General features: G+C 40.5%; 1 protein-coding gene across 1 annotated transcript; it reads left to right on the top strand.

Annotated features, from left to right (window-relative positions):
* The first annotated feature begins 19,801 nt into the window (after positions 1-19,801).
* On the top strand, positions 19,802-20,569 carry LOC118921004 (olfactory receptor 8S1-like). Its single transcript, XM_036902587.2, has one exon. It carries the CDS (start codon positions 19,802-19,804, stop codon positions 20,567-20,569), a length of 768 nt encoding a protein of 255 aa, XP_036758482.2.
* Positions 20,570-20,893: the final 324 nt, after the last annotated feature.

Consider the following 20,893-nt stretch of genomic DNA (forward strand, 5'->3'; position numbering starts at 1 on the left):
TGTGGTGGCCAGGGGTGCCAAGAACAATTGGGCAAGAATAGATGGAGGGAATGGCTAACCATGGAGGGGAATGCAGCCTTCCCAGTAATAGAAGATCCAAACACCCAGCAAAGATACCATCAAGCCCTAGATTTTAAGCTTGTAAAAAGCCTAAAGGAAGCTGCCACCACCTATGGAGTGCAAGCAGCGTTCACTGTGGCCATAGTGGAGTCATTAGCCACTCAGAATCTAACACCAGATGAGTGGGCTAATGTAGCCAGAGCATGCCTTACTGGAGGTCAATACCTGCTATTCAAAACTGCGTGGGCAGAGCTTTCTCAAGACACTGCCCGGTGCAACGCTGCCACAGGGAACAATCAGTGGAACCTAGAGATGCTAATGGGTACAGGACCTTACTTAGGACAGCATAATCAGATAAATTACCCACCTGCTGTGTATATGCAAATTGCTACAGCAGCTGTCAAGGCCTGGAAAACACTCCAGGGCATTGGTGATTTACAGGGTCAATTATCTAAAGTACTCCAAGGACCAAATGAGCCTTATGCAGATGCAAACCGCAGGCCGTATATTTGGAGATGTTGATAAATGGTGTAAAGAGGCTATCAGGCCTTGGAAAAATAAAGATTTAAATGTGTACCTCAAAGTTTGCAGGGACATCAATGACACTATAGTGCAAGGACAGGTAATGGCTGCAGCCATAACTCAGGGACTGCAAAATGCGCTCAGCAGGGCCACCCCTTCCGGGGCATGCTTCTATTGCAAGCAGATGGGTCATTTAAAGCGAGATTGCCCGAAATTAGGCGGAGGAGGAGCCAGTGTAACCAACATCTAACCACAACCGAGATTATGTCCCAGATGTAGAAAAGGAAACCATTGGGCAAGAGAGTGCAGATCAGTAGTAGATGTGGAGGGATGCCCACTACCCCTGCAGCAGGCAAAAAACGGGAGGCCGGGCCCCCCACCTCAGGGCCCTCAAATGTATGGGGTGATCCAACAAATTCCCAGGACACATTTTCATCTGACAGATCAAGGATCCAGCTTGGAGTTGAAGAACCAAGGAGAGCCACCTCAGGGAGCGCAGGAGTGGACATCCGTGCCACCACCAGACTCGTACTGATTCCCGAGATGAGAGTCCAGTTAGTAGAGTCAGACTTTAAAGGACCATTGCCTAAAGAGACAGTGGGACTTCTATTGGGCCGGAGTTCCACAACTAAAGCAGGATTAATAGTACACCCAGGAGTTATTGACCCAGATTATGAGGGAGTAGTAAAGATTATGGTCTCCTCCCCAAGAGACGTCACAGCCATTAATTCTGGAGACCGCATTGCTCAAATTCTTATGCTTCCTAGTAAGCATAGACAATATGGGCATAAAAACATGAAAAGAGGTCAATCAGGATTTGGATCATCTGGGGCCCCTCTGACCTGTCTCACATTAGAGCTGGGAGACAGGCCTATGCTTGTCCTAAAGATTAGAGACAGGAACTTCTTAGGACTATTAGACATAGGAGCAGATCGCAGCATTATAAGGGAAGATGAGTGGCCGAAAGATTGGCCTTTAAACCGAGCTGCTCAGACTTTAAGAGGGCTAGGCATAGCCCAAGCCCCATTATGTAGTGCTGCCACATTGCCCTGGAAAGATCCGGAAGGGCATGAGGGAGTAATTCAACCTTATGTGCTGAACATACCAGTGTCTCTCTGGGGAAGAGACATACTGACCCAGATGAATCTTAAACTAACAACAGAAACCTTCTATAGTAATCAGGCAAAGTCCATTATGAGGAAGCAGGGCTATACAGGAGCCGGAGGCATAGGAAAAAACCTGACTTGGAGAGAGACACCTATCCCACTCTCAGGAGTGGTACCCAGTAGGATTGGAGGCCCAGGACTGGGTTTTTCCTCGGGGCCATTGAGGGAAGACAACAATTAAAAATACAATGGTGATCGGAGGAGCCCATGTGGGTTCCTCAGTGGCCCCTTACCAGAGAGAAAAAAGAAGCAGCCCACACATTAGTGCAAGAGCAAATTGCCGCAGGGCATCTTCAAAGTTCTACTTCCCCATGGAATACACCCATATTTGTCATAAGAAAGAAATCAGGAAAATGGAGATTGCTGCATGATCTAAGAGCTGTAAATAATCAGATGATTCTCATGGGATCAGTGCAATTAGGTTTACCATTGCCTATGGCCCTGCCAAAAGATTGGAAATCAATTGTAATAAATATCAAAGATTGTTTCTTTTCCATCCCTCTTCATTCTGAGGACTGTAAAAAGTTTGCCTTCACTGTACCAGCCATCAACCATGATTGCCCAGATGAGCGGTATGAGTGGAAAGTGTTGCCACAAGGCATGGCAAATAGCCCTACTATGTGCCAGTTGTATGTGCATGAGGCCCTGGCAGAAGTTAGAAAAAGGTTCCCTGATGTAATTATCTATCATTATATGGATGATATTCTCTTATGTCATGAAAAGAATAGTAAAGTAGAAGAAGCCCACTGCTTCATGCAAGCACACTTTAAGATATGGGGCCTGGAACTAGCACCAGAGAAAATACAGGCAACTTGCACCAAACAGTATTTAGGAATTAAATTGGAAGATACTATTGCTAGGCCATTAAAAATAACCATAAGAACAGATCAATTAAAAACCCTTAATGATTTTCAAAAACTACTTGGAGATATAAATTGGGTAAGGCCATTCCTAAAGCTTACAGATGAAGAGCTCAGTCCATTATATGAGACACTGAAGGGCGATTCTGATTTATCATCTCCATGCTCTCTCAGTAAGCAAGCCAAGGAAGCCTTGAGCCTAGTCCAATCCCGCTTGCAGCTTGCCCAGGTAGATAGAATAGACTATGGCAAATTGCTATTCCTTATAGTGATACCCAGTAGTAATAGCCCAACAGGGGTACTTTGGCAGGAAGGGCCAATTCTCTGGGTATATCTGGCCCACTCTCCAAGAAAAACATTAAGATGGTATCCTCAGAGTATAGCTGATTTGATCATCAAGGGAATCAGGACAGCTATAAAAACATTTGGGATTCCCTCAAACATAATAATAACACCTTATACTGCTGAGCAGATTGAATGTCTTACTGCATGCTGTGATGCATGGGCTGTTGCTTACACCATCACCAATGCTTCCTTTGACAACCACTATCCAAAACATCCTTGGCTACAGTTCTGCCTCTCTAATCCCGTCATTTTCCTAAGAACACAAGATGTAATCCCATACCCAAGGCTAAGGTGGTGTTCACTGATGGGTCAAAGAATGGCATTGGGACTGTGGTCACTGGTGACCAATCTTGGACATTCAGTTTTCCAATCACTTCAGCCCAACAAACAGAGCTGTTGGCTGTAGCACAAGCCTTTACGCTTTTCTCACAGGAACCTTTTAACCTTTTAGCAGATAGTCAGTATGTAGTGAATGCTGTGTCCATCTTAGAGAATGTAAGTTAGATTAGCCAGTCTTCCCCCGTTGCCAGTATTTTTAGAAAGCTACAACAATTGATCTGGGATCGATCAACACATTTCTTTATTGGACATGTAAGAGCCCACACTTCCCTCCCAGGACCCATTGCTGAGGGAAACAGACGTGCTGATGCCCTGACCCGTGAGTCTAACATCTCAGCGATATTTGACCCTGTAGAACAAGCCACACAATTTCACAAACAATTTCATGTGAATTCAAACACCCTTCACTTAAAATATAATATTACTAGAGACCAAGCAAGAGCCATAGTAGTCAGTTGCAAATGGTGTGTCACACTCCTACCCTCCATCTCAGGAGTTAATCCAAAGGGGCTACTCCCCAATCACATTTGGCAAATGGATGTTACCCATATTCCAGAATTCGGTAAGATGAAATATGTCCATGTGTCTGTAGACACCTACTCAGGCATCATTTTTGCCTCTTGCCATACAGGAGAAAAATCTAGAGATGTCATATCTCACTGCCTCCAGGCATTTTCGGCCTGGGGAAAGCCCAAACATTTAAAAACTGACAATGGACCAGCATATACATCCCAATCGCTCCTCAGCTTTTTAAAAACAATGGATATCACCCACACCACGGGCATTCCCTATAATCCTCAAGGGCAAGGCGTGGTAGAGCGCACCAACCTGACCCTTAAAAATGCTCTCTATAAACAAAAAGGGAGAATGGGGGCAGACTTCAGATCCCCCAGAGACAAACTTAACATCATATTATTCATTTTAAATTTTTTGACATTGGACAAAGATGGCCACAGTGCAGCAGAGCGGCATAATCGCCGTTCCAGGCCTAAAGACATGCCCGCAGTTATGTGGAAGGATGTATTGGAAGGATCATGGAAAGGCCCGGATCCAGTGTTAATCTGGAACCGAGGCTCTGTTTGTGTTTTCCCACAGGACCGAAACAATCCCATCTGGGTGCCTGAACGCCTGACACGGAGAGTGACAAGACCAGAACCGGAAGTGCGAGATGCCGACCCCACTGATGCTCATCCTGTTACTGATCCTTCAGCAGGCGATAGCGGAACCCAGAGAACTATGGGGTCTGGTGAAGGCTTGGCCTATACCACTCCCGGTGACTGAAACTGCACATACCTTTCCTGAATTTTTCTCTACCTATAGTACACTTAATCTCCCATATCTGCCTTTTGACAGCTCTATGTGTTGCTGGCATTCCTTTTCATAACCTCTCTAAAGCTGCCAACCTGTCCAGGGAATTAGGCAAGATGTTATCCACCAATTGGTCCAGTGAGTTTGACGTGCTCACCACTCAGCTACGGCTAGAAATATTGAATGTTAGTCCCCAAAAGGTAGAGGTGCTGTCTGTAGCTCAGTTTGCTGAAGCTGTGCTAAATGCCACCAAAGCCTGGTCAGGATGGGTGTTCTGTTCCATGCAACGGCAACATTGGAAAGTGCAGATGGCTCTGGTGCAGGCCATGGCAGCTATAGAAGAAGGCATCTCCCCTTGGGTGTAACACAATATGTTGGACCAGTAGTCAAAGACGGGTAAAATCAGGAGGTACGCATACCAACCTAAGACAGGGCACAGAACTTAGCTGTCTGTTGCCCTATGATGGGTAAGGATGCTGCACCACCCTGACAACCTAAGACAGGCATGGTACCCGAGCCTCATTGTGTTAAAAAACAAAAAAGGGGGAGATGTAGTGGCCGGCCTATGGCTAAGGCTGAGTCCCACTATGGCTGAACACCGCCCTTCCACTCTAGCTGACCAATGCCCTAAGATGGTGCCCGCTTCCTGGGCACCCCCCTGCCTGGTTTGGTGGCATTAGCATAAGGAAGTAGCTCCTATAGCCTTGCCCCATGCTTCCGCGCTCTTGCTCAACTCATGCAGAAGGCATGCTAACAATCAGCTTAAAGGTCACGCATGATCTTGATCACCATAGGCCAGCTTCCCTTGTATAAGGCATAAGCAGGAAAGAGAAGCACTCTCTCTCTCTCACACTCACTCTCACTATCTCTTTCTCTCCTCTCATTCTTCCTCTCACTCGCTCCCTCCGGCTGTTGCTTCTTCTCACTGATCTTCTCCCGGCCTTCCGAGCAAAACAATAAACAACTGAAGTGAACCAGGTCTGTGTATGTATCGCTGTCGTCACCGCCACAAGGGGCGAACGCGGTAGAAATGGACAACTTCCTAGAAAAATACAACATTCCAAGATTGACCAAGGAAGAAACACAAAATCTAAAAAAACCAATTACCAGCAAAGAAATTGAAGCGGTAATCAAAAAACTACCCAAGAAAAAAAAACCCTGGCCAGATGGATCTACCTCGGAATTTTATCAGACATACAGAGAAGATATAATACCCACTCTCTTTAAAGTGTTTCAAAAAATAGAAGAGTAGGGAATACTCCCAAACTCATTCCGTGAAGCCAACATCACCCTAAAACCAAAACCAGGCAAAGACCCCACCAAAAAAGAAAATTACAGACCAATATCCCTGATGAACTTAGATGAAAAAATACTCAATAAAATATTAGCAAACCAAATTCAAAAATACTTCAAAAGGATAATACACCATGACCAAGTGGGATTCATCCCAGGGATGCAAGGATGGTAGAACATCTGAAAATCCATCAACATCATCCACCACATCAACAAAAAGGACAAAAACCACATGATCATCTCCATAGATGCTGAAAAAGCATTCGACAAAATTCTACATTATTCATGATAAAAACTCTCAACACAATGGGTACAGAGGGCAGGTACCTCCACATATTAAAGGCCATACATGATAAACCCACAGCCAACATCATACTGAACAGTGAAAAGCTGAAAGCTTTTCCACTGAGATCGGGAACAAGACAGGGATGAACACTCTACCCACTGTTATTCAACATAGTACTGGAGGTCCTAGCCATGGAAATTAGACAAGACAAAGAAATACAAGGAATCCAGATTGGTAATGAAGAAGTTAAACTGTCACTATTTGCAGATGACATGATATTGTACATAAAAAAAACCAAAAGACTCTACTCCAAAACTACTAGAACTAATATCGGAATTCAGGAAAGTTGCAGGATACAAAATTAACACACAGCTAAATCTGTGGCTTTCCTATACACTAACAATGAACTACTAGAAACAGAAATCAGGAAAACAATTCCATTCACAATTGCATCAAAAAGAACAAAATACCTAGGAATAAACCTAACCAAGGAACTGAAAGTCCTATACCCTGAAAATTATAAGACACTCTTAAGAGAAATTGAAGAGGACACTAACAAATGGAAATTCATCCCGTGCTCCTGGCTAGGAAGAATTAATATAATCAAAATGGCCATCCTGCCCAAAGCAATATACAGATTTGATGCAATCCCTATCAAATTACCAACAACATTCTTCAACAAACTAGAACAAATAGTTCAAAAATTCATATGGAAACACCAAAGACCCTGAATAGCCAACGCAATCCTGAGAAGGAAGAATAAAGTTGGGGGGACCTCGCTCCCCAACTTCAAGCTCCACTACAAAGCCAAAGCAATCAAGACAATTTGGTACTGGCACAAGAACAGAGCCACAAACCAGAGGAACAGAATAGGGACTCCAGACATTAACCCAAACACATATGGCCAATTAAAATATGATAAAGGGGCCATGGACATACAATGGGGAAATGACAGTCTCTTCAACAGATGATGCTGGCAAAACTGGACAGCTATATGCAGGAGAATGAAACTGGATCACTGTCTAACCCCATACACAAAAATAAATTCAAAATGGATCAAAGACCTGAATGTAAGTCATGAAACCATAAAACTTTTAGAAAAAAACATAGGCAAAAATCTCATGGACATAAACATGAGTGACTTCTTCATGAACATATCTCCCTGGGAAAGGGAAACAAAAGCAAAAATGAACAAGTGGGACTATATCAAGCTGAAAAGCTTCTGTACAGCAAAGGACACCATCAATAAAACAAAAAGGTACCCTACAGAATGGGAGAATATATTCATAAATGACAGATCCAATAAAGGTTTGACATCCAATATATATAAAGAGCTCATGTACCTCAACAAAGAAAAAGAAAATAATCCAATTAAAAAATGGGCATAGGAGCTGAAAAGACAGTTCTCCAAATAAGAAATTCAGATGGTGAACAGACACATGAAAAGATGCTCTACATTGCTTGTCATCAGAGAAATGCAAATTAAAACAACAATGAGGTATCACCTCACACCAGTAAGGATCGCTGCCATCCAAAAGACAAACAACAACAAATGTTGGTGAGGTTGGAGAGAAAGGTGAACCCTCCTACACTGCTGGTGGGAATGCAAATTAGTTCAACCATTGTGGAAAGCAGTATGGAGGTTCCTCAAAAAGCTCAAAATAAAAATACCATTTGACCCAGAAATTCCACTTCTAGGAATTTACCCTAAGAATGCAGCAGCCCAGTTTGAAAAGGACAGATGCACCCCTATGTTTATCACAGCACTATTCACAATAGCCAAGAAATGGAAGCAACCTAAGTATCCATCAATAGATGAATGGATAAAGAAGATGTGGTACATATACACAATGGAATATTATTCAGCCATAAGAAGAAAACAAATCCTACCATTTGCCACAACATGGATGGAGCTAGAGGGTATTATGCTCAGTGTAATAAGCCAGGTGTAGAAAGACAAGTACCAAATGATTTCACACTCATATGGGGAGTATAAGAACAAAGAAAAACTGAAGGAACAAAACAGCAGCATAATCACAGAACGCAAGAATGGACTAACAGTTAACAAAGGGAAAGGGATTGGGTAGGAGGGGTGAGAAGGGAGGGATAAGGGCAGGGAAAAAGAAAGGGGGACTTACGATTAGCATGTATAATGTGGGGGGGACATCAGGAGGGATGTGCAACACAGAGAAGACAAGAAGTGAGTCTACAGCATCTTACTATGCTGATGGACAGTGACTGTAATGGGGTTTGTGGGGGGGACTTGGTGAAGGGGGGAGCCTAGAAACCATAATGTTTTCATGTAATTGTACATTAATGTTAATAAAATGAATTTTAAAAAAACAGGAAAATGTTTCTACTGCACAGTAAAAACCAGTGTTTACATTTAGGTTTATATCAGTCCAATTTTACTATAAGAAATGTCTCTAGGCTACCTGCTTATAGATAGCTATGATTATAATTCATAAGCAATTTTGTTTATCATAAACAACCACTCCTATTTTTAAAAATATTTGGTCTCTAATGTATTTTATCCAGAACAAAGAATGGCAGTCATCATTTATATAACAATTTCCCTACTATTGAATATCACCAATGTTTCCCTATTCCATTCACTCATTTATCTAGCAGTTGTTCCAAAGAGTTTTCCCTCCATCCCCTCCCCTTTTCCATCGGTTTCTCCTTTCTTTCCTTCACACCTTTTTATGTTTTTCCTGATTTAGGATTTCAGGAGGATAGATTGAATTATTCTTAATTCCTTGTTCATAATGTGCTACCCATCGGTGCATATGTACTACTGTTTTGTGCTGGTCTCAGCTTATCAATAACCAATGTTGTGGTGGGACCAGCTCTTGTGGTTCTTCAGATTGCAAGAGACCCTTCAGCAACACACACCTATTTTGGAAAAATAGGAGTTTATTAATTAAAATACCTAGAAATAACACAGCACTCCTGGGGCCACACAGTGAGTTCAAGGGGAGAAGGAGAACATGGGCTGGGTTTCTGCTGTTACTAGGTTTGAAGATGGGGGCCTAGGGTTTTGAGGATCAAACCTTATTGCTGATCTTGGAACAGAAGAGCAGGAATTTAAAACTAAAGGAAGAGAAAAGACACTTGGCCCAAAAGGTCAGGTATGAAATCAGCAAAGATCCCTAAGACAATCACTTGAAAAATCTGTGCTTCGATGAACGATTATCCAACTTCTGGGACTAATGACATCCTCTCTGCTGGTTCATAATGGGCAGACTTTTCTTGAAAATGGGTCTTTACTTCCTGTGTGTCTTGGTATTGTTCTTAAGTATCCTTTTACCATTAATTAATATTACTCTTTTAGAGTCTATCAAATAAAAAAAGTCAGTGTTATTGGAACAAACAGACAAACATATAGCAGGAGACCAGCCTTCTTTCATAGCGCTTGACTTTGCTGGATCGGTATCCTCTTCTTTCTTCAATCTACAGGTCCTTTTGTACTTGTAAACATGTATATCATAAACCTTAAACTCAATTTCCTTCTATGAGGCTGTTTAGCTTGGTTACAAGCAGCAAACTTTGAAATTTTATGATATAAATTTGAACACTGACTCCACCATTGAATAACTTTATAAACTAGACTAAATATTCCACTGTGCCTCAGTCTCCCCTCCTGTAAAATGAGGGTAATAAAATGTTCCACCTCCTAACATTTTTGTTTGGAATTATCAGGTCAAAAACATGGAGAACAGTGCCTGGAAATTGTTAAGAAATTAATAAGCATTGACTATTACTTTACTGTTGCTCTGGTCTCATTCTCTTCCAAAATTTTTTAAACACCAGTTTTTGGCATTAATGCACATCTAGGTAATCTTCAGTCTGACTAATGCTTGCCGTTCCCTATAGACAATATTGTGTAAGTCTAAAATAATAGGTACTTTGCATTTCTAATCCTTCAGAATCAAGCTGCTGTGGGTGTCACTACTGATGGCTGTTTAACACCATCTCTCACCTTGGCTTTCATAACCCACATTCAGTTCTTTCCCTGAAAACCTTTCTGTTGACACAGTGATCACTAAAATATTCATCTGAGAGATGTGTATGAATTCAAACCATGTGGGTAAAGGGAAATAACCTGAAGGTCAGTTAAAGATCAACGGCCAGTTTTCCTTTGCTTCCCCAAGTGTGATATCCTGAGACAAAACACACAAGGAGGCCGCCACCCACCTATCTCCTTTCAAAGCTCACAGGACACCTGAGAGTTTCATCAAAGTCAAAGCTTCAACACAAAAGTTGCAAAGGACACACGAAGAAGAATCCCTTGAGTTTTTAAAAATATGTTTGTGTATGAGTCTAAAATTAGGCTTCAACTTATGAATCCAGAGAATTACGGACAGAGGCTCCTCCATCTCCTGACCTGCCAGGCTCAGCCAGCCAGTAACGGGTTGCCCAGTTTGTACCTGCCCTTCTGAAGGGTTATATCTGGGAACCACTCACCTACAGATTCTCCTAGCATAGTATTTAGAATCAGACAGGAAACTAAAACAAAGGATGCCCAGGTGGCTGGTCGTAAGGCTCACAGAGAAAAACTCCCCACACCTTTTGCGGAGGGTTTGAGAATCCTGGTGGCCAGTGGGACTGAAAAGCAGCACCAAGCCAGAGCTCATAGGATGAGAGTCCTGAAGCTTCTTGGGGAATACTTTGCAACACTCTCATGGGGCCTAGCAAAAGAAATCAATCATCTGAAGTCCTGTAATTTAGATATTGAACTGCTGGTCCTCATGAACACAGACACCTCTCAGCCTCAGGTTCAAGATCAGAACAGCAGGAAGTCTTCTGAGCCACAAAATGCCAGAGCTTGGTAATGTCCAGATTCTCTGGTTTCCCTCTCTCTCTTCCTTCCCTCTCCTCATATGACCTCTTTCTGGATCTCTGAGACCACCTGGGCCTTTCCATAGACATTCTAGGAGCTGGAGACTGTTCCCCAATTTGGGGCAGACTTCCACACACTCCATGCAGTGGGTCTCTGTGCTCACCTCTCTAAGCAGCTACATGGGAAATCCTGTCTGGCCTCAGTGACTGCAGTGGGCATGGAGGTTTCATGCATTCTGGGTTGAAACTCTGCAGTAGCCCTAAGAATACAATGAAAACAGGGTAACATCAGCTAGGCTGATAGTCAGGGAGGGATGGTGACAGGACATGAGAACAGATGGATATTTGCTCCTGTTTACGGCCCATTCACATGTATATAGAAAGTTCCCCTCTCTGCTATCACCAACTCTCTCCTTCAAAACTGACCAAACTGATGTAGGTGCTGTAGCACACAGGAGACAGGCAGAAGCCAACGAAAATTAAAGAAAAAACTAAACGTAGTGCTGTTCTTATTACATACTTGTCCACTTTCATCCCTTCCTGTAGTTCCAGAGCCTCCCCGACACCGTGGGATTAATCCTGCCTCTGACCACCCACTTATCCTCTCTCGGGTCATGCAGCGCCCTCTCCCGTGATCAGTGAATAGAGGAAACTCTGATCCTCTCTGGTCCCCTTTCATTAACCCTTCAGCCCCAGTGTGATGGGAGCATATGAAATTAACTAACAGTTTTACTTGAAATAGATTGGAGCCCAGCAAAGTGATAGGAATCTCTTGCTCTAGGTCTCACTTTCAAGGCATATTTCCCATCCACCTGTCCCCTTGGAAAGGGTGTGGTCAGCACATGTCAAACCTCGGAGCTCAAATTCATCTCCAGTACTTGGAGCCTTTGTGTCCTTGGGCAAGTTGCCTAACTGCCTTTCCTCAGTTCCTCATCTGTTTGGTTTTTTTTTGAGAGGGCACCTCTCATATTTATTGGTCAAATAGTTGTTCACAACAATAAAATTCTGTATAAGGGACTCAATGCACAATCATTAATCAACCCCAAGCCTAATTCTCAACAGTCTCCAATCTTCTGAAGCTTAACGAACAAGTTCTTACATGGTGAACAAGTTCTTACATAGTGAATAAGTTCTAACATGGTGAACAGTGCAAGGGCAGTCATATCACAGAAACTTTCAGTTTTGATCGTGCATCATGAACTATAAACAATCAAGTCAGATATGATTATTCGTTTGATTTTTACACTTGATTTATATGTGAATCCAACATTTCTCCCTTATTATTATTATTATTATTAATAAAATGCTGAAGTGGTAGGTAGATGCAAGATAAAGGTAGAAAACATAATTTAGTGCTGTAAGAGGGCAATGTAGATGTTTAGGTCTCTGCCTGTAGACTAACTATTAATCCAAGCTAGACAAGGGCAACAAAACATCCACAGATGCAGAAGATTTCTCTCAAAACAGGGGTTGTGAGGTTCTATACCTCACCTCTGTTGATCCATAATTTCTCACCTGATGGCCCCCTACGACTGTGCCTGTCTTAGGTTGTTCCTCCCTTGAGGAATCTTACTCGTCTCTGGCTAACCAGTCATCTTCCGGGGCCATACAGGGAAATGTAAAGATGATAATTGAGAGAGAAGCAATATTCTTTGAAAATGTTAGAATTTGACTTCTTTGCAGATTTATGCCCTGTGGCTTCTATGCCTCCTCACCTGTTTTTAAAAAAGTAAAAGAATAAAGGAAGACAATGACCTCCATCAGGTAAGACTTACTTGAGAAATAAGTAGGTTAATACGTGTAAGGTGCTGACAGGGTGTCCAGCATCATCTCACATCATCAGCACCATCACCACCATTACTCATTAGATACAGAGGTGTTAAAACTGAGCTGAGCTTGAAGTGCTAACCTGTATTTAAATCTATACTCATTCTAGTGGAGAAAATAGTGGGATGGAATGACCTGCCAAATAAACCCCAAAATTCAACATCCTGCTAATCTGTAGAGTGTTTTTGGACAGATGTGTTCTCATACTGCAACTAATACAGATTTGTAAACCCAGCTTCCCATTAGGAGCGGCACTAACTTCTATGTTGCCCTTGCTTTCCTCTTTGTAAAGATGAAGTACATCCCTTCTGCCTCTTTGGATCCTGGCTCAGTCACCAAAACTTCAGTATGAATTGAAAACACTGTGATCTCTCTCTGCAGGGGTAAGTGAGCACCAGGGGCAGAAGGAGTAAATGTGGAAGAATGAAAGCAATTATCTGCCTAATTCCCACAGAAATTCTAAATATAAAAATGTTCGTTTTCTTGATTATAGTGTCCTCAATTTCCTTTATTGCTTCATTTTGTTTTTGCTGGTATAAGTGCCAGCAAAGATGTTTGCTTTCAACAGGAATTGACAAATAAGGAGATAAGGAGGCTTCTCAAAATTTATTTTGTCCAGCATACTCTTCCCCTTCAGTGCTGAACTTGAGTTGATTTGAACCACTTATGCTGCATTATTATCCTCAAAGGAAGACCTGAGATGTAAACCAAACCTAACAAGGTTCCGTAATCTAGGAATATTTTGAATACTCAATATTCAAAAGTTTGAATGACTAAAAAGAACAAGGATTAGGAAGGTGGCAGCTCCATAGCATTTAACTTGTCATGAGTTCTTCAGGCAAAACCAAGGTCACCCTCTGTGGTATCACAGCAAAGCCTGGGCAGATTAGAGCAATAAAGGGACCAGTCAGAAGACTGTGTGATGTTACCAATCCAGGTAATAGTTTTCATGAGTAGGCAGAGCCTACGTGTATAGACACATACCAGGTTGAAACTGGGCACTAGAAAGGCTGAGGGAATAAATCCCTGAATGCAGGGCAAGAGTGGCAAAAAGTCAAAGAGAAAAAAAGATTATTCATATGACAGTTGAACAGAGGAACAGAGAGGTTGTGTCTTCTCTATATCTAGCATAGCCTGGCATATACAGGCAGTTATGTGAAAATTTGGCATCTGAAAAAATGGGTTTATGGAGAAATCATAGAAGATATCTTCTATAGAAATGGAAAGAGGGATTGTGAAATTGAATATTTGAATTACAAAGGAATGGATGACTAGGCAATGGACAAGGATAAGTGGAGGATGGATGGATGGGTGAATGGGTGGGTGGGAGGTAGGTTATAGGTTGAATGTCATGGTTTCTAGTATTGTTGTTGTAATGACAGAAAACTTATCATTTTAACCATTTTTAAGTGTCATAGGTTAACAGTTTTTCTAGTATGGTCAAAATTTGGGTGTGGAGTACCTCCTCAGATGCATGGCTCAGGTAGACACACACACACACACACACACACACCTCTTTTCCCCTTTTCCCTTGCACTTCACCTTAGTCCTAAATATTTATCAAGCTTTATGGGCTTGAGCTCTTCTCCAAAAAAAATTAACTACACAGTCTTTACAATGCACACCACTATTTGCTTTCTTCATTGAGCAAGATGAATAAACACTCATGTGCATTTCCAGTCACTGTGCCAGATGTTCTGGGTACAAATTATTAAATGGCACAGCCACTGTTCTGAAGACATTTTGATGTCATTGGAGGGGAAAAGAAAGAAATAAATGAGATATATTTTAACACTAACTACCAGATCAAGAGAGTGATTCATGAGATAACATTTAGGGAAGAGTTACTTAATGTGAGCTGATGAATTGTATCATACAGCAGGGAGACATTATGTCATACTTAGGAGGAAATCCTAAAGAGTCTTCAGAAGGAAGGGATAGGACAGAAAACTTGCCTTTTTAAAATAGAGATCAGAATTGTACTCATGCTGATGATTTTTGGGAAAATATCCAAATACTTTCCTTATCTTAAAAGTCTAGACATAATGATTTGCCAAGTTTTTTTCTAAGAATTAAAAAACAAAGCCTAGAATTCATCAGGTTCTCAATAAACAATATTTGGCCTATTACATATTATGGTAAGCTTGGAGAAGGAAATTACCAAGGTAGATCTAAAAAGAGTTCAAGATGACAGTTAAAATAGGAATGGGTTTTGGAATGAAAAGCAGAGTATCCAGAGATGTTTGAGGAAAGGCAGGAAGAAAGGATGTCCTTGGGGTGCTCAGCAGTAAGTACACTAGTCTGCCCTTAGCAGTGAGTCTTTTTAAAAATGTGGATAACCTTAAAGATCCATAAATGCCCCATGATTGAGGATATTCATTGCTAAGCCTTCATTGAAAGATATTGCTTGGCAGAAAGACCTCTTGCCTTGGGCCCCTACATAATAAACTCAAATACTGACTTTTCAAACTGGCAATTCAGAAAAGTTACATAACATCTGATACTCAATTTTCTCTTCTGTAAAATCTATTCAGCAAGTTCCTCTCTCATTTCTTCTACCACCTCGTCACATGCAGAGACAAAGAAATAAAGACATACAGACATGCTCACGTACTGGTTCTTGAACATATGCTCATGTCTACAACTTTTAATCTTTTCCCAAAGATAAAATAGGCAATGTATGCAAAATTACCATGTGAAAAAGCTAAAGAAAGGCAAAAGTAATACCAATAAGGACTTCTTCACCTTAGGAGGGTCTTGAATAGGGGTAAAATTCTGAAGGATGCAGAAAAGAAGACAAATTTGGAACATTCAGTCTAGGCAGTCCACCACAATATACAATGTATACAGAAAATAGTTGAGCACTGTTTCAGCTAAGAGAAAGAGACTGAATTAGGACATCGTCCAATTTGGAAATACATGTTAATTTCTCCAGAAATCTCAGAGGTAGAATATCCACCAAAGAGTTATCACACTGATGTTAACCCAAGGTTAAGGGTTGCAGTAGATCATTACCACAGAAAGAAAGGATTCTAAAGAATGAGTTAAGGCACATATGAAGGCTAAATTAGTTGGGATCCTGCATTCTCTTAATTGAGTTGGTCCATAGACTTTTCACTTTTGTTGCTGTTTTTAGTAAGTATTTTACTGAAACAAAATTTACATGAGGCAAAAGTAACTATTTTTAATTGGATAGCTTTTATTACTAATGTTGTTCAATAACCATTTCTGTCAGTTTCAAAACATTACCATCACTTCAAAGTAACACCTGAGACCACTGAGCATTTTCTCTCCAACTAGCCCTGACCCTGGCAACCACCAATCTCTGTTTGTCTCTATGGATTTTACCTGTATTATCTATTCTGGATACTTCCAATAAGTGGAATCATACAATACCTGACTTCTCTGTCTGTCTTCTTTCACTTAGCCTAATGTTTTGGAATTTCATCCTCATTGAAGCATGTATCAATACTCCATTCCATTTTATGACTGAATAATACAACAATTCGTTAATCCATTTATCTGTTGGTGTGCTTTTGGGCGATTTCCACCTTAACATTGTTTTGAATAACACTGCTATGAGCATGGGTGTATATGTATTTCTTTAAGTACCTGTTTTCAATACTTTTGTTGTATACCCAGGAGTGGAGTGCAGGGCTATGGTAATTCTGTTTAACTTTTTGAAGATCATCAAACTGTATTCAACAATGGCTGTATCATTTTGCGTTCTAACAGCAATGTACAAGGATTCCAATTTCTCCACATTCATGTCAAAACTTGTTACTTATTGGGTTTTGGTTAATTACTCTTACAGCCACCTCAGTGGATGTAAAGCAGTACCTCATTATCGTTTTTGGTTTACATTTTCCAAATGACTCTGGCTATTGAGTATCTTTTAATGTTCTTTTTGGCAATCTTGTATATCTTCTTTGGAAAATGTCTGTGACTTTTGCCCTTTTCCTAATTGGATATTTTGCATTTTCTTGTTGAACTGTCAGAGTTATTTCTGGATAGTAGATGCTTATCAGACATACAATTTGCAAATATTCTGTAGATTGTCTTTTTATTTTGATAGTGTTCTTTGATACACAAAAGTTATTAATTTTGATGAACTTAATGTTATCTAGTTTTCTTTTGTCATTCATGTTCTTGGTGCATATCAAAGAAACCATTGCCAAATCCAAGAATGTGAAAGACCATGTTTCTTCTAAGAATTTCATGCGTTTAGCTTCCATATTTAGGTTGTTGGTTTATTTGGAGTTAATTTTCAATATGGTATGAGATTGGGGGTCAAATTCAGTCTTTTGCACATGGACTTCCACTTGCCTCAGCTCCATTTTTTGTAGAGACACTTCTTCCTTTATTGAATGGTCTAAGTACCAGTGATTAGCCATAGTGGTATGGGTTTATTTCTGGACATTCAGCTTTATTCTTTGGTCTGTATGTTTATCCTAAAGTTGTATATGTTTATTTCTGGACTTTCAGCTTTATTCTTTGGTCTATCTGTTTATCCTTATGTGAGTACTACACTGTTTTCTATTAACATAGCTTTGTAGTAAGTTTTGACATCTGGAAGTGCAAGCCCTTCAAATGAGTTATTCTTCTTCAAGATTGTTTTGGCTATTCATGGTCCCTTCTAATGCTATATGAATTTGAGGGTCAGATTTTTCATTCATGCAAAAAAAAAACATTGAGTATTTCTATATTGATTGGGTATTTTGAAAATCTTATCAATATTGCCTTTCAATCCATGAATATGGACTATCTTTAAATTTATTTAGATCTTTCATTTCTTCAGCATTATTTGTAATTTTCAGAGTTCAAATCTTCCATTTCCTTAAGTTTTTCATAAATATTTTACTTTACTGGATACTAATTTTTTAATTGTGCTCTTGATTCACTTTCCAAATTGTTCATTGATTATTTATGAAAATACAACTGATTCTTATATTTGCTCTTTACTCTTTGCTGAACTTTCCTGCTATATTGCTGAATTTTCTGTTAGCTCTAGGAATTTTGTGTTTGTTCATTGGGATTTTCTATTTATAAAATCATGTCATTTGTTAATAAAAGTTTCTTTTTCATTCCAATTTGAATGCCTTTCTATCTTTTTCTTGTCTTATTTCTCTAACAGGAACTTACAGTACAATGAGTAGACATCATTGTCTTGTTCCAATTTTTATGGGTTAAGCTTTCACTCTTTCACTATTATGAAGAATTGCCCATTATGAAGACTACTATGCAAACTGCATTTTTCTTTTCCTAAATGCTCTTTGCCATGTTGAACAATTTCCCTTTGTTCATAATTTTCTAAGTGTTTTGTAACATAAAAAGATCTCTGAATGCCTTGTCTTGGCAACTGAGATGATGAGCTATTTTTATCTTTGCTGTATTTATATTGTATATTACATTTATTGATTTTCTTAGATTGAATCACACTTCTATTCCTGGATAAAATCCTACCTGTTTATGGAGTAAAAATCTTCCAATATACTGTTGGACTTGGTTTGCTAATATTCTCTTGGAGCTTTTTACATCCATATTCAAAAAGGTTATTTGTAATTTTCTTATCTTGTGATTTCTTTATCTTTTTTTATATTAAGGTAATGGTGACCAATATACATCTCAATAAAGCTGGAGGAGGGTGGTCTTGTCTAGTAATAACAATGTCTAAGCTACCTTATAGACAGTTTTGTCAACTTACTTTTGTCCTTTGAATGGGCCATACTTTCTTGCTTATATATCTTGTAATATTTTGTTGAAGACTACACATTTGTATATTGTGATGCGGTGACTCTGGAAATTAGATTCTCCTCCTTTTCTGTTTTGAAATTTGAAAGCTCTAGTCCTCTTATTTAGTTATTTCTCCAAACTATTTTTGTAAAGATTATATATTGTGCTATGTGCTTACTGAAGTCTCTTTTTGTTGAGCTTGAATTCAACCAGTGTTTTGCCAGAGATTTCCTTGATTTCCTGAGCTAAAAAATTTTTTTAATTTGAAACAACCCTCCAGGTCTTTGCAAACCGGATCTGTGCTGAGGTACTCAACATTTTCCCAGAGTGTTTACAGTTCTGCCTTCAACTTCACTTCCTGCTTGCACTGAAACTAAAAATCAGCCGGAAGTGTAAATGTAAGATCTTCTTGAGTATTCTTTGAGCAAGAGAGTAACTGGGCTACTGTGTAGCTTTCTAAATTCCCTAGTACACACAGGCACTGTTGAGCACTCTAATTTCCCAAAGAAACTCTCTCCCTAGTTTTGCCTTCCAGGCTGTAGGTGTTCTATTATATGTTTCAGCCATAATCTTTCGCCCAAGGCAGCTATAGGTTTTTGTTAGCCTTATGATGTTTTCAAACAATGTGTGCCAAATTTGATCACTGAGTGATTTTCGTGTAATGTGAAAATGAAACAAAGTGTCTTGCATATGTCCTTCAGGAGTCCCCAGACAAATTAGAACAGCAAACACAATAATTTGTGAATAAGGTCCGCTCTGCTCCCTCCAGATCTGGGACCAGGGTTCTGTACTAGAAACTTCAACTGTCATCTTCAGTATGGCCAGAGTGACTGGAAGAGGGTAGGCAAGGAAAAATAAAAATTACACAATGCTATACTACTATTTTTAACTTGCACTATTCTTTATTGAGTGTTCACTTGGTTACTCTAAATCTTTAACTGTTTCCCAGAAAACCTACAAAGTTGGTGCTTGACTGCTTGTTTTTTGATGTTTCTATAAAGGAACAGGAGCTTGGAGCTCTACACTCCATCACTTTGCTGAAGTCATTCTCTGTTCCTCTTTTTATTTCTACTCTACAGTCTCTCCTAATGGCCTTGGGGAATCACAGCACCATCACTGAGTTCATCTTCCTTGGCCTGTCTGCAGACACCCATGTCTAGGCCCTGCTCTTTGTGCTGTTCCTAGTGATTTACCTCCTGACTGTGATGGGAAACCTCACAATGCTGCTGGTGATTAGGACTGATTCTCACCTCCACACACCCATGTACTCCTTCCTGAGTCACCTCTCTTTCCTGGATCTTTGCTACTCCTCAGTCACTGTGCCCAAGCTGCTGGAAAACCTCCTGTCTCAGAAGGAAACCATCTCTGTGGGGGGCTGTCTGGCTCAGGTCTTCCTTCTGTTTGTCACTGTGGGCACTGAGGGCTGCCTGCTCTCAGTAATTGCCTATGACCACTATGTTACCATCTGCCACTCTGTGCACTACGGACAGATCATGACCAACCGGCTCTGTAATAGTCTGGTGTGTGGATCCTGGGGCCTGAGCTTTCTGGACTCATACATCAACATCCTACAGGCTATGAGTTTGGACTTCTGTGAGGATCAGTCCACCCCCCACTACAACTGTGAGCTGCCCTCTCTCTTCCCTCTGTCCTGCTCTGATATCTCCACCAGTTTTACTGTTTTACTGTGCTCCAGTCTTGTGCATGGCTTTGGAACCTGTTTGTTGATCATATTCTCCTATGCCCTTATCGCCTCCACCATCCTGAGTATCAGCTCCTCCTCAGGTAGAGGCAAAGCCTTCTCCACCTGCTCCTCTCACCTCACTGCAATCCTCCTGTTTTACTGCTCAGGTTTCCTTCGCTATCTCATGCCAACCTCAGGTTTACCCCTGGAGTTGATTGTGTCCATACAATACAGTGTGGTCACTCCCTTAGTGAATCCCCTCATCTACAGCTTGAGGAACAATAAGGTGAAAGCAGCTGTGTGAAGAAACTTTAGAAAATATCTCCAATAGAGGTGACCAGACACAGAAGATAGTGGGTTTTTACTACAACATGATGCATTGTTAGCCAAGACTAAGAGCATTTTCTTAATGTCATGATGTTGGACATAGGAGAAATTTCATAGCAATTCACATAGCTGTTAGGGGATCATGTTGAGAAAGGTGGAACAAATTCACTCTGGTTTAGAAGCAAACAAAACAGCAAATGATTGTATTAATCCAGCCATGTTTCTTGAATAGTCTTTTTGCAACTTTGATGGGGCTTGATCCTACCCTATTTCCCTTTGCTATGCAGTTCATTGAACTACA

This window comes from Manis pentadactyla, chromosome 10 (genome assembly GCF_030020395.1).
Source record: "Manis pentadactyla isolate mManPen7 chromosome 10, mManPen7.hap1, whole genome shotgun sequence".
Classification (NCBI taxonomy): Eukaryota; Metazoa; Chordata; class Mammalia; order Pholidota; family Manidae; genus Manis; species Manis pentadactyla.

Coding starts and splice junctions, on each gene's coding strand:
- LOC118921004 (XM_036902587.2), top strand. CDS start 19,802: ATGCTGCTGGTGATTAGGACTGATTCTCACCTCCACACACCCATGTAC.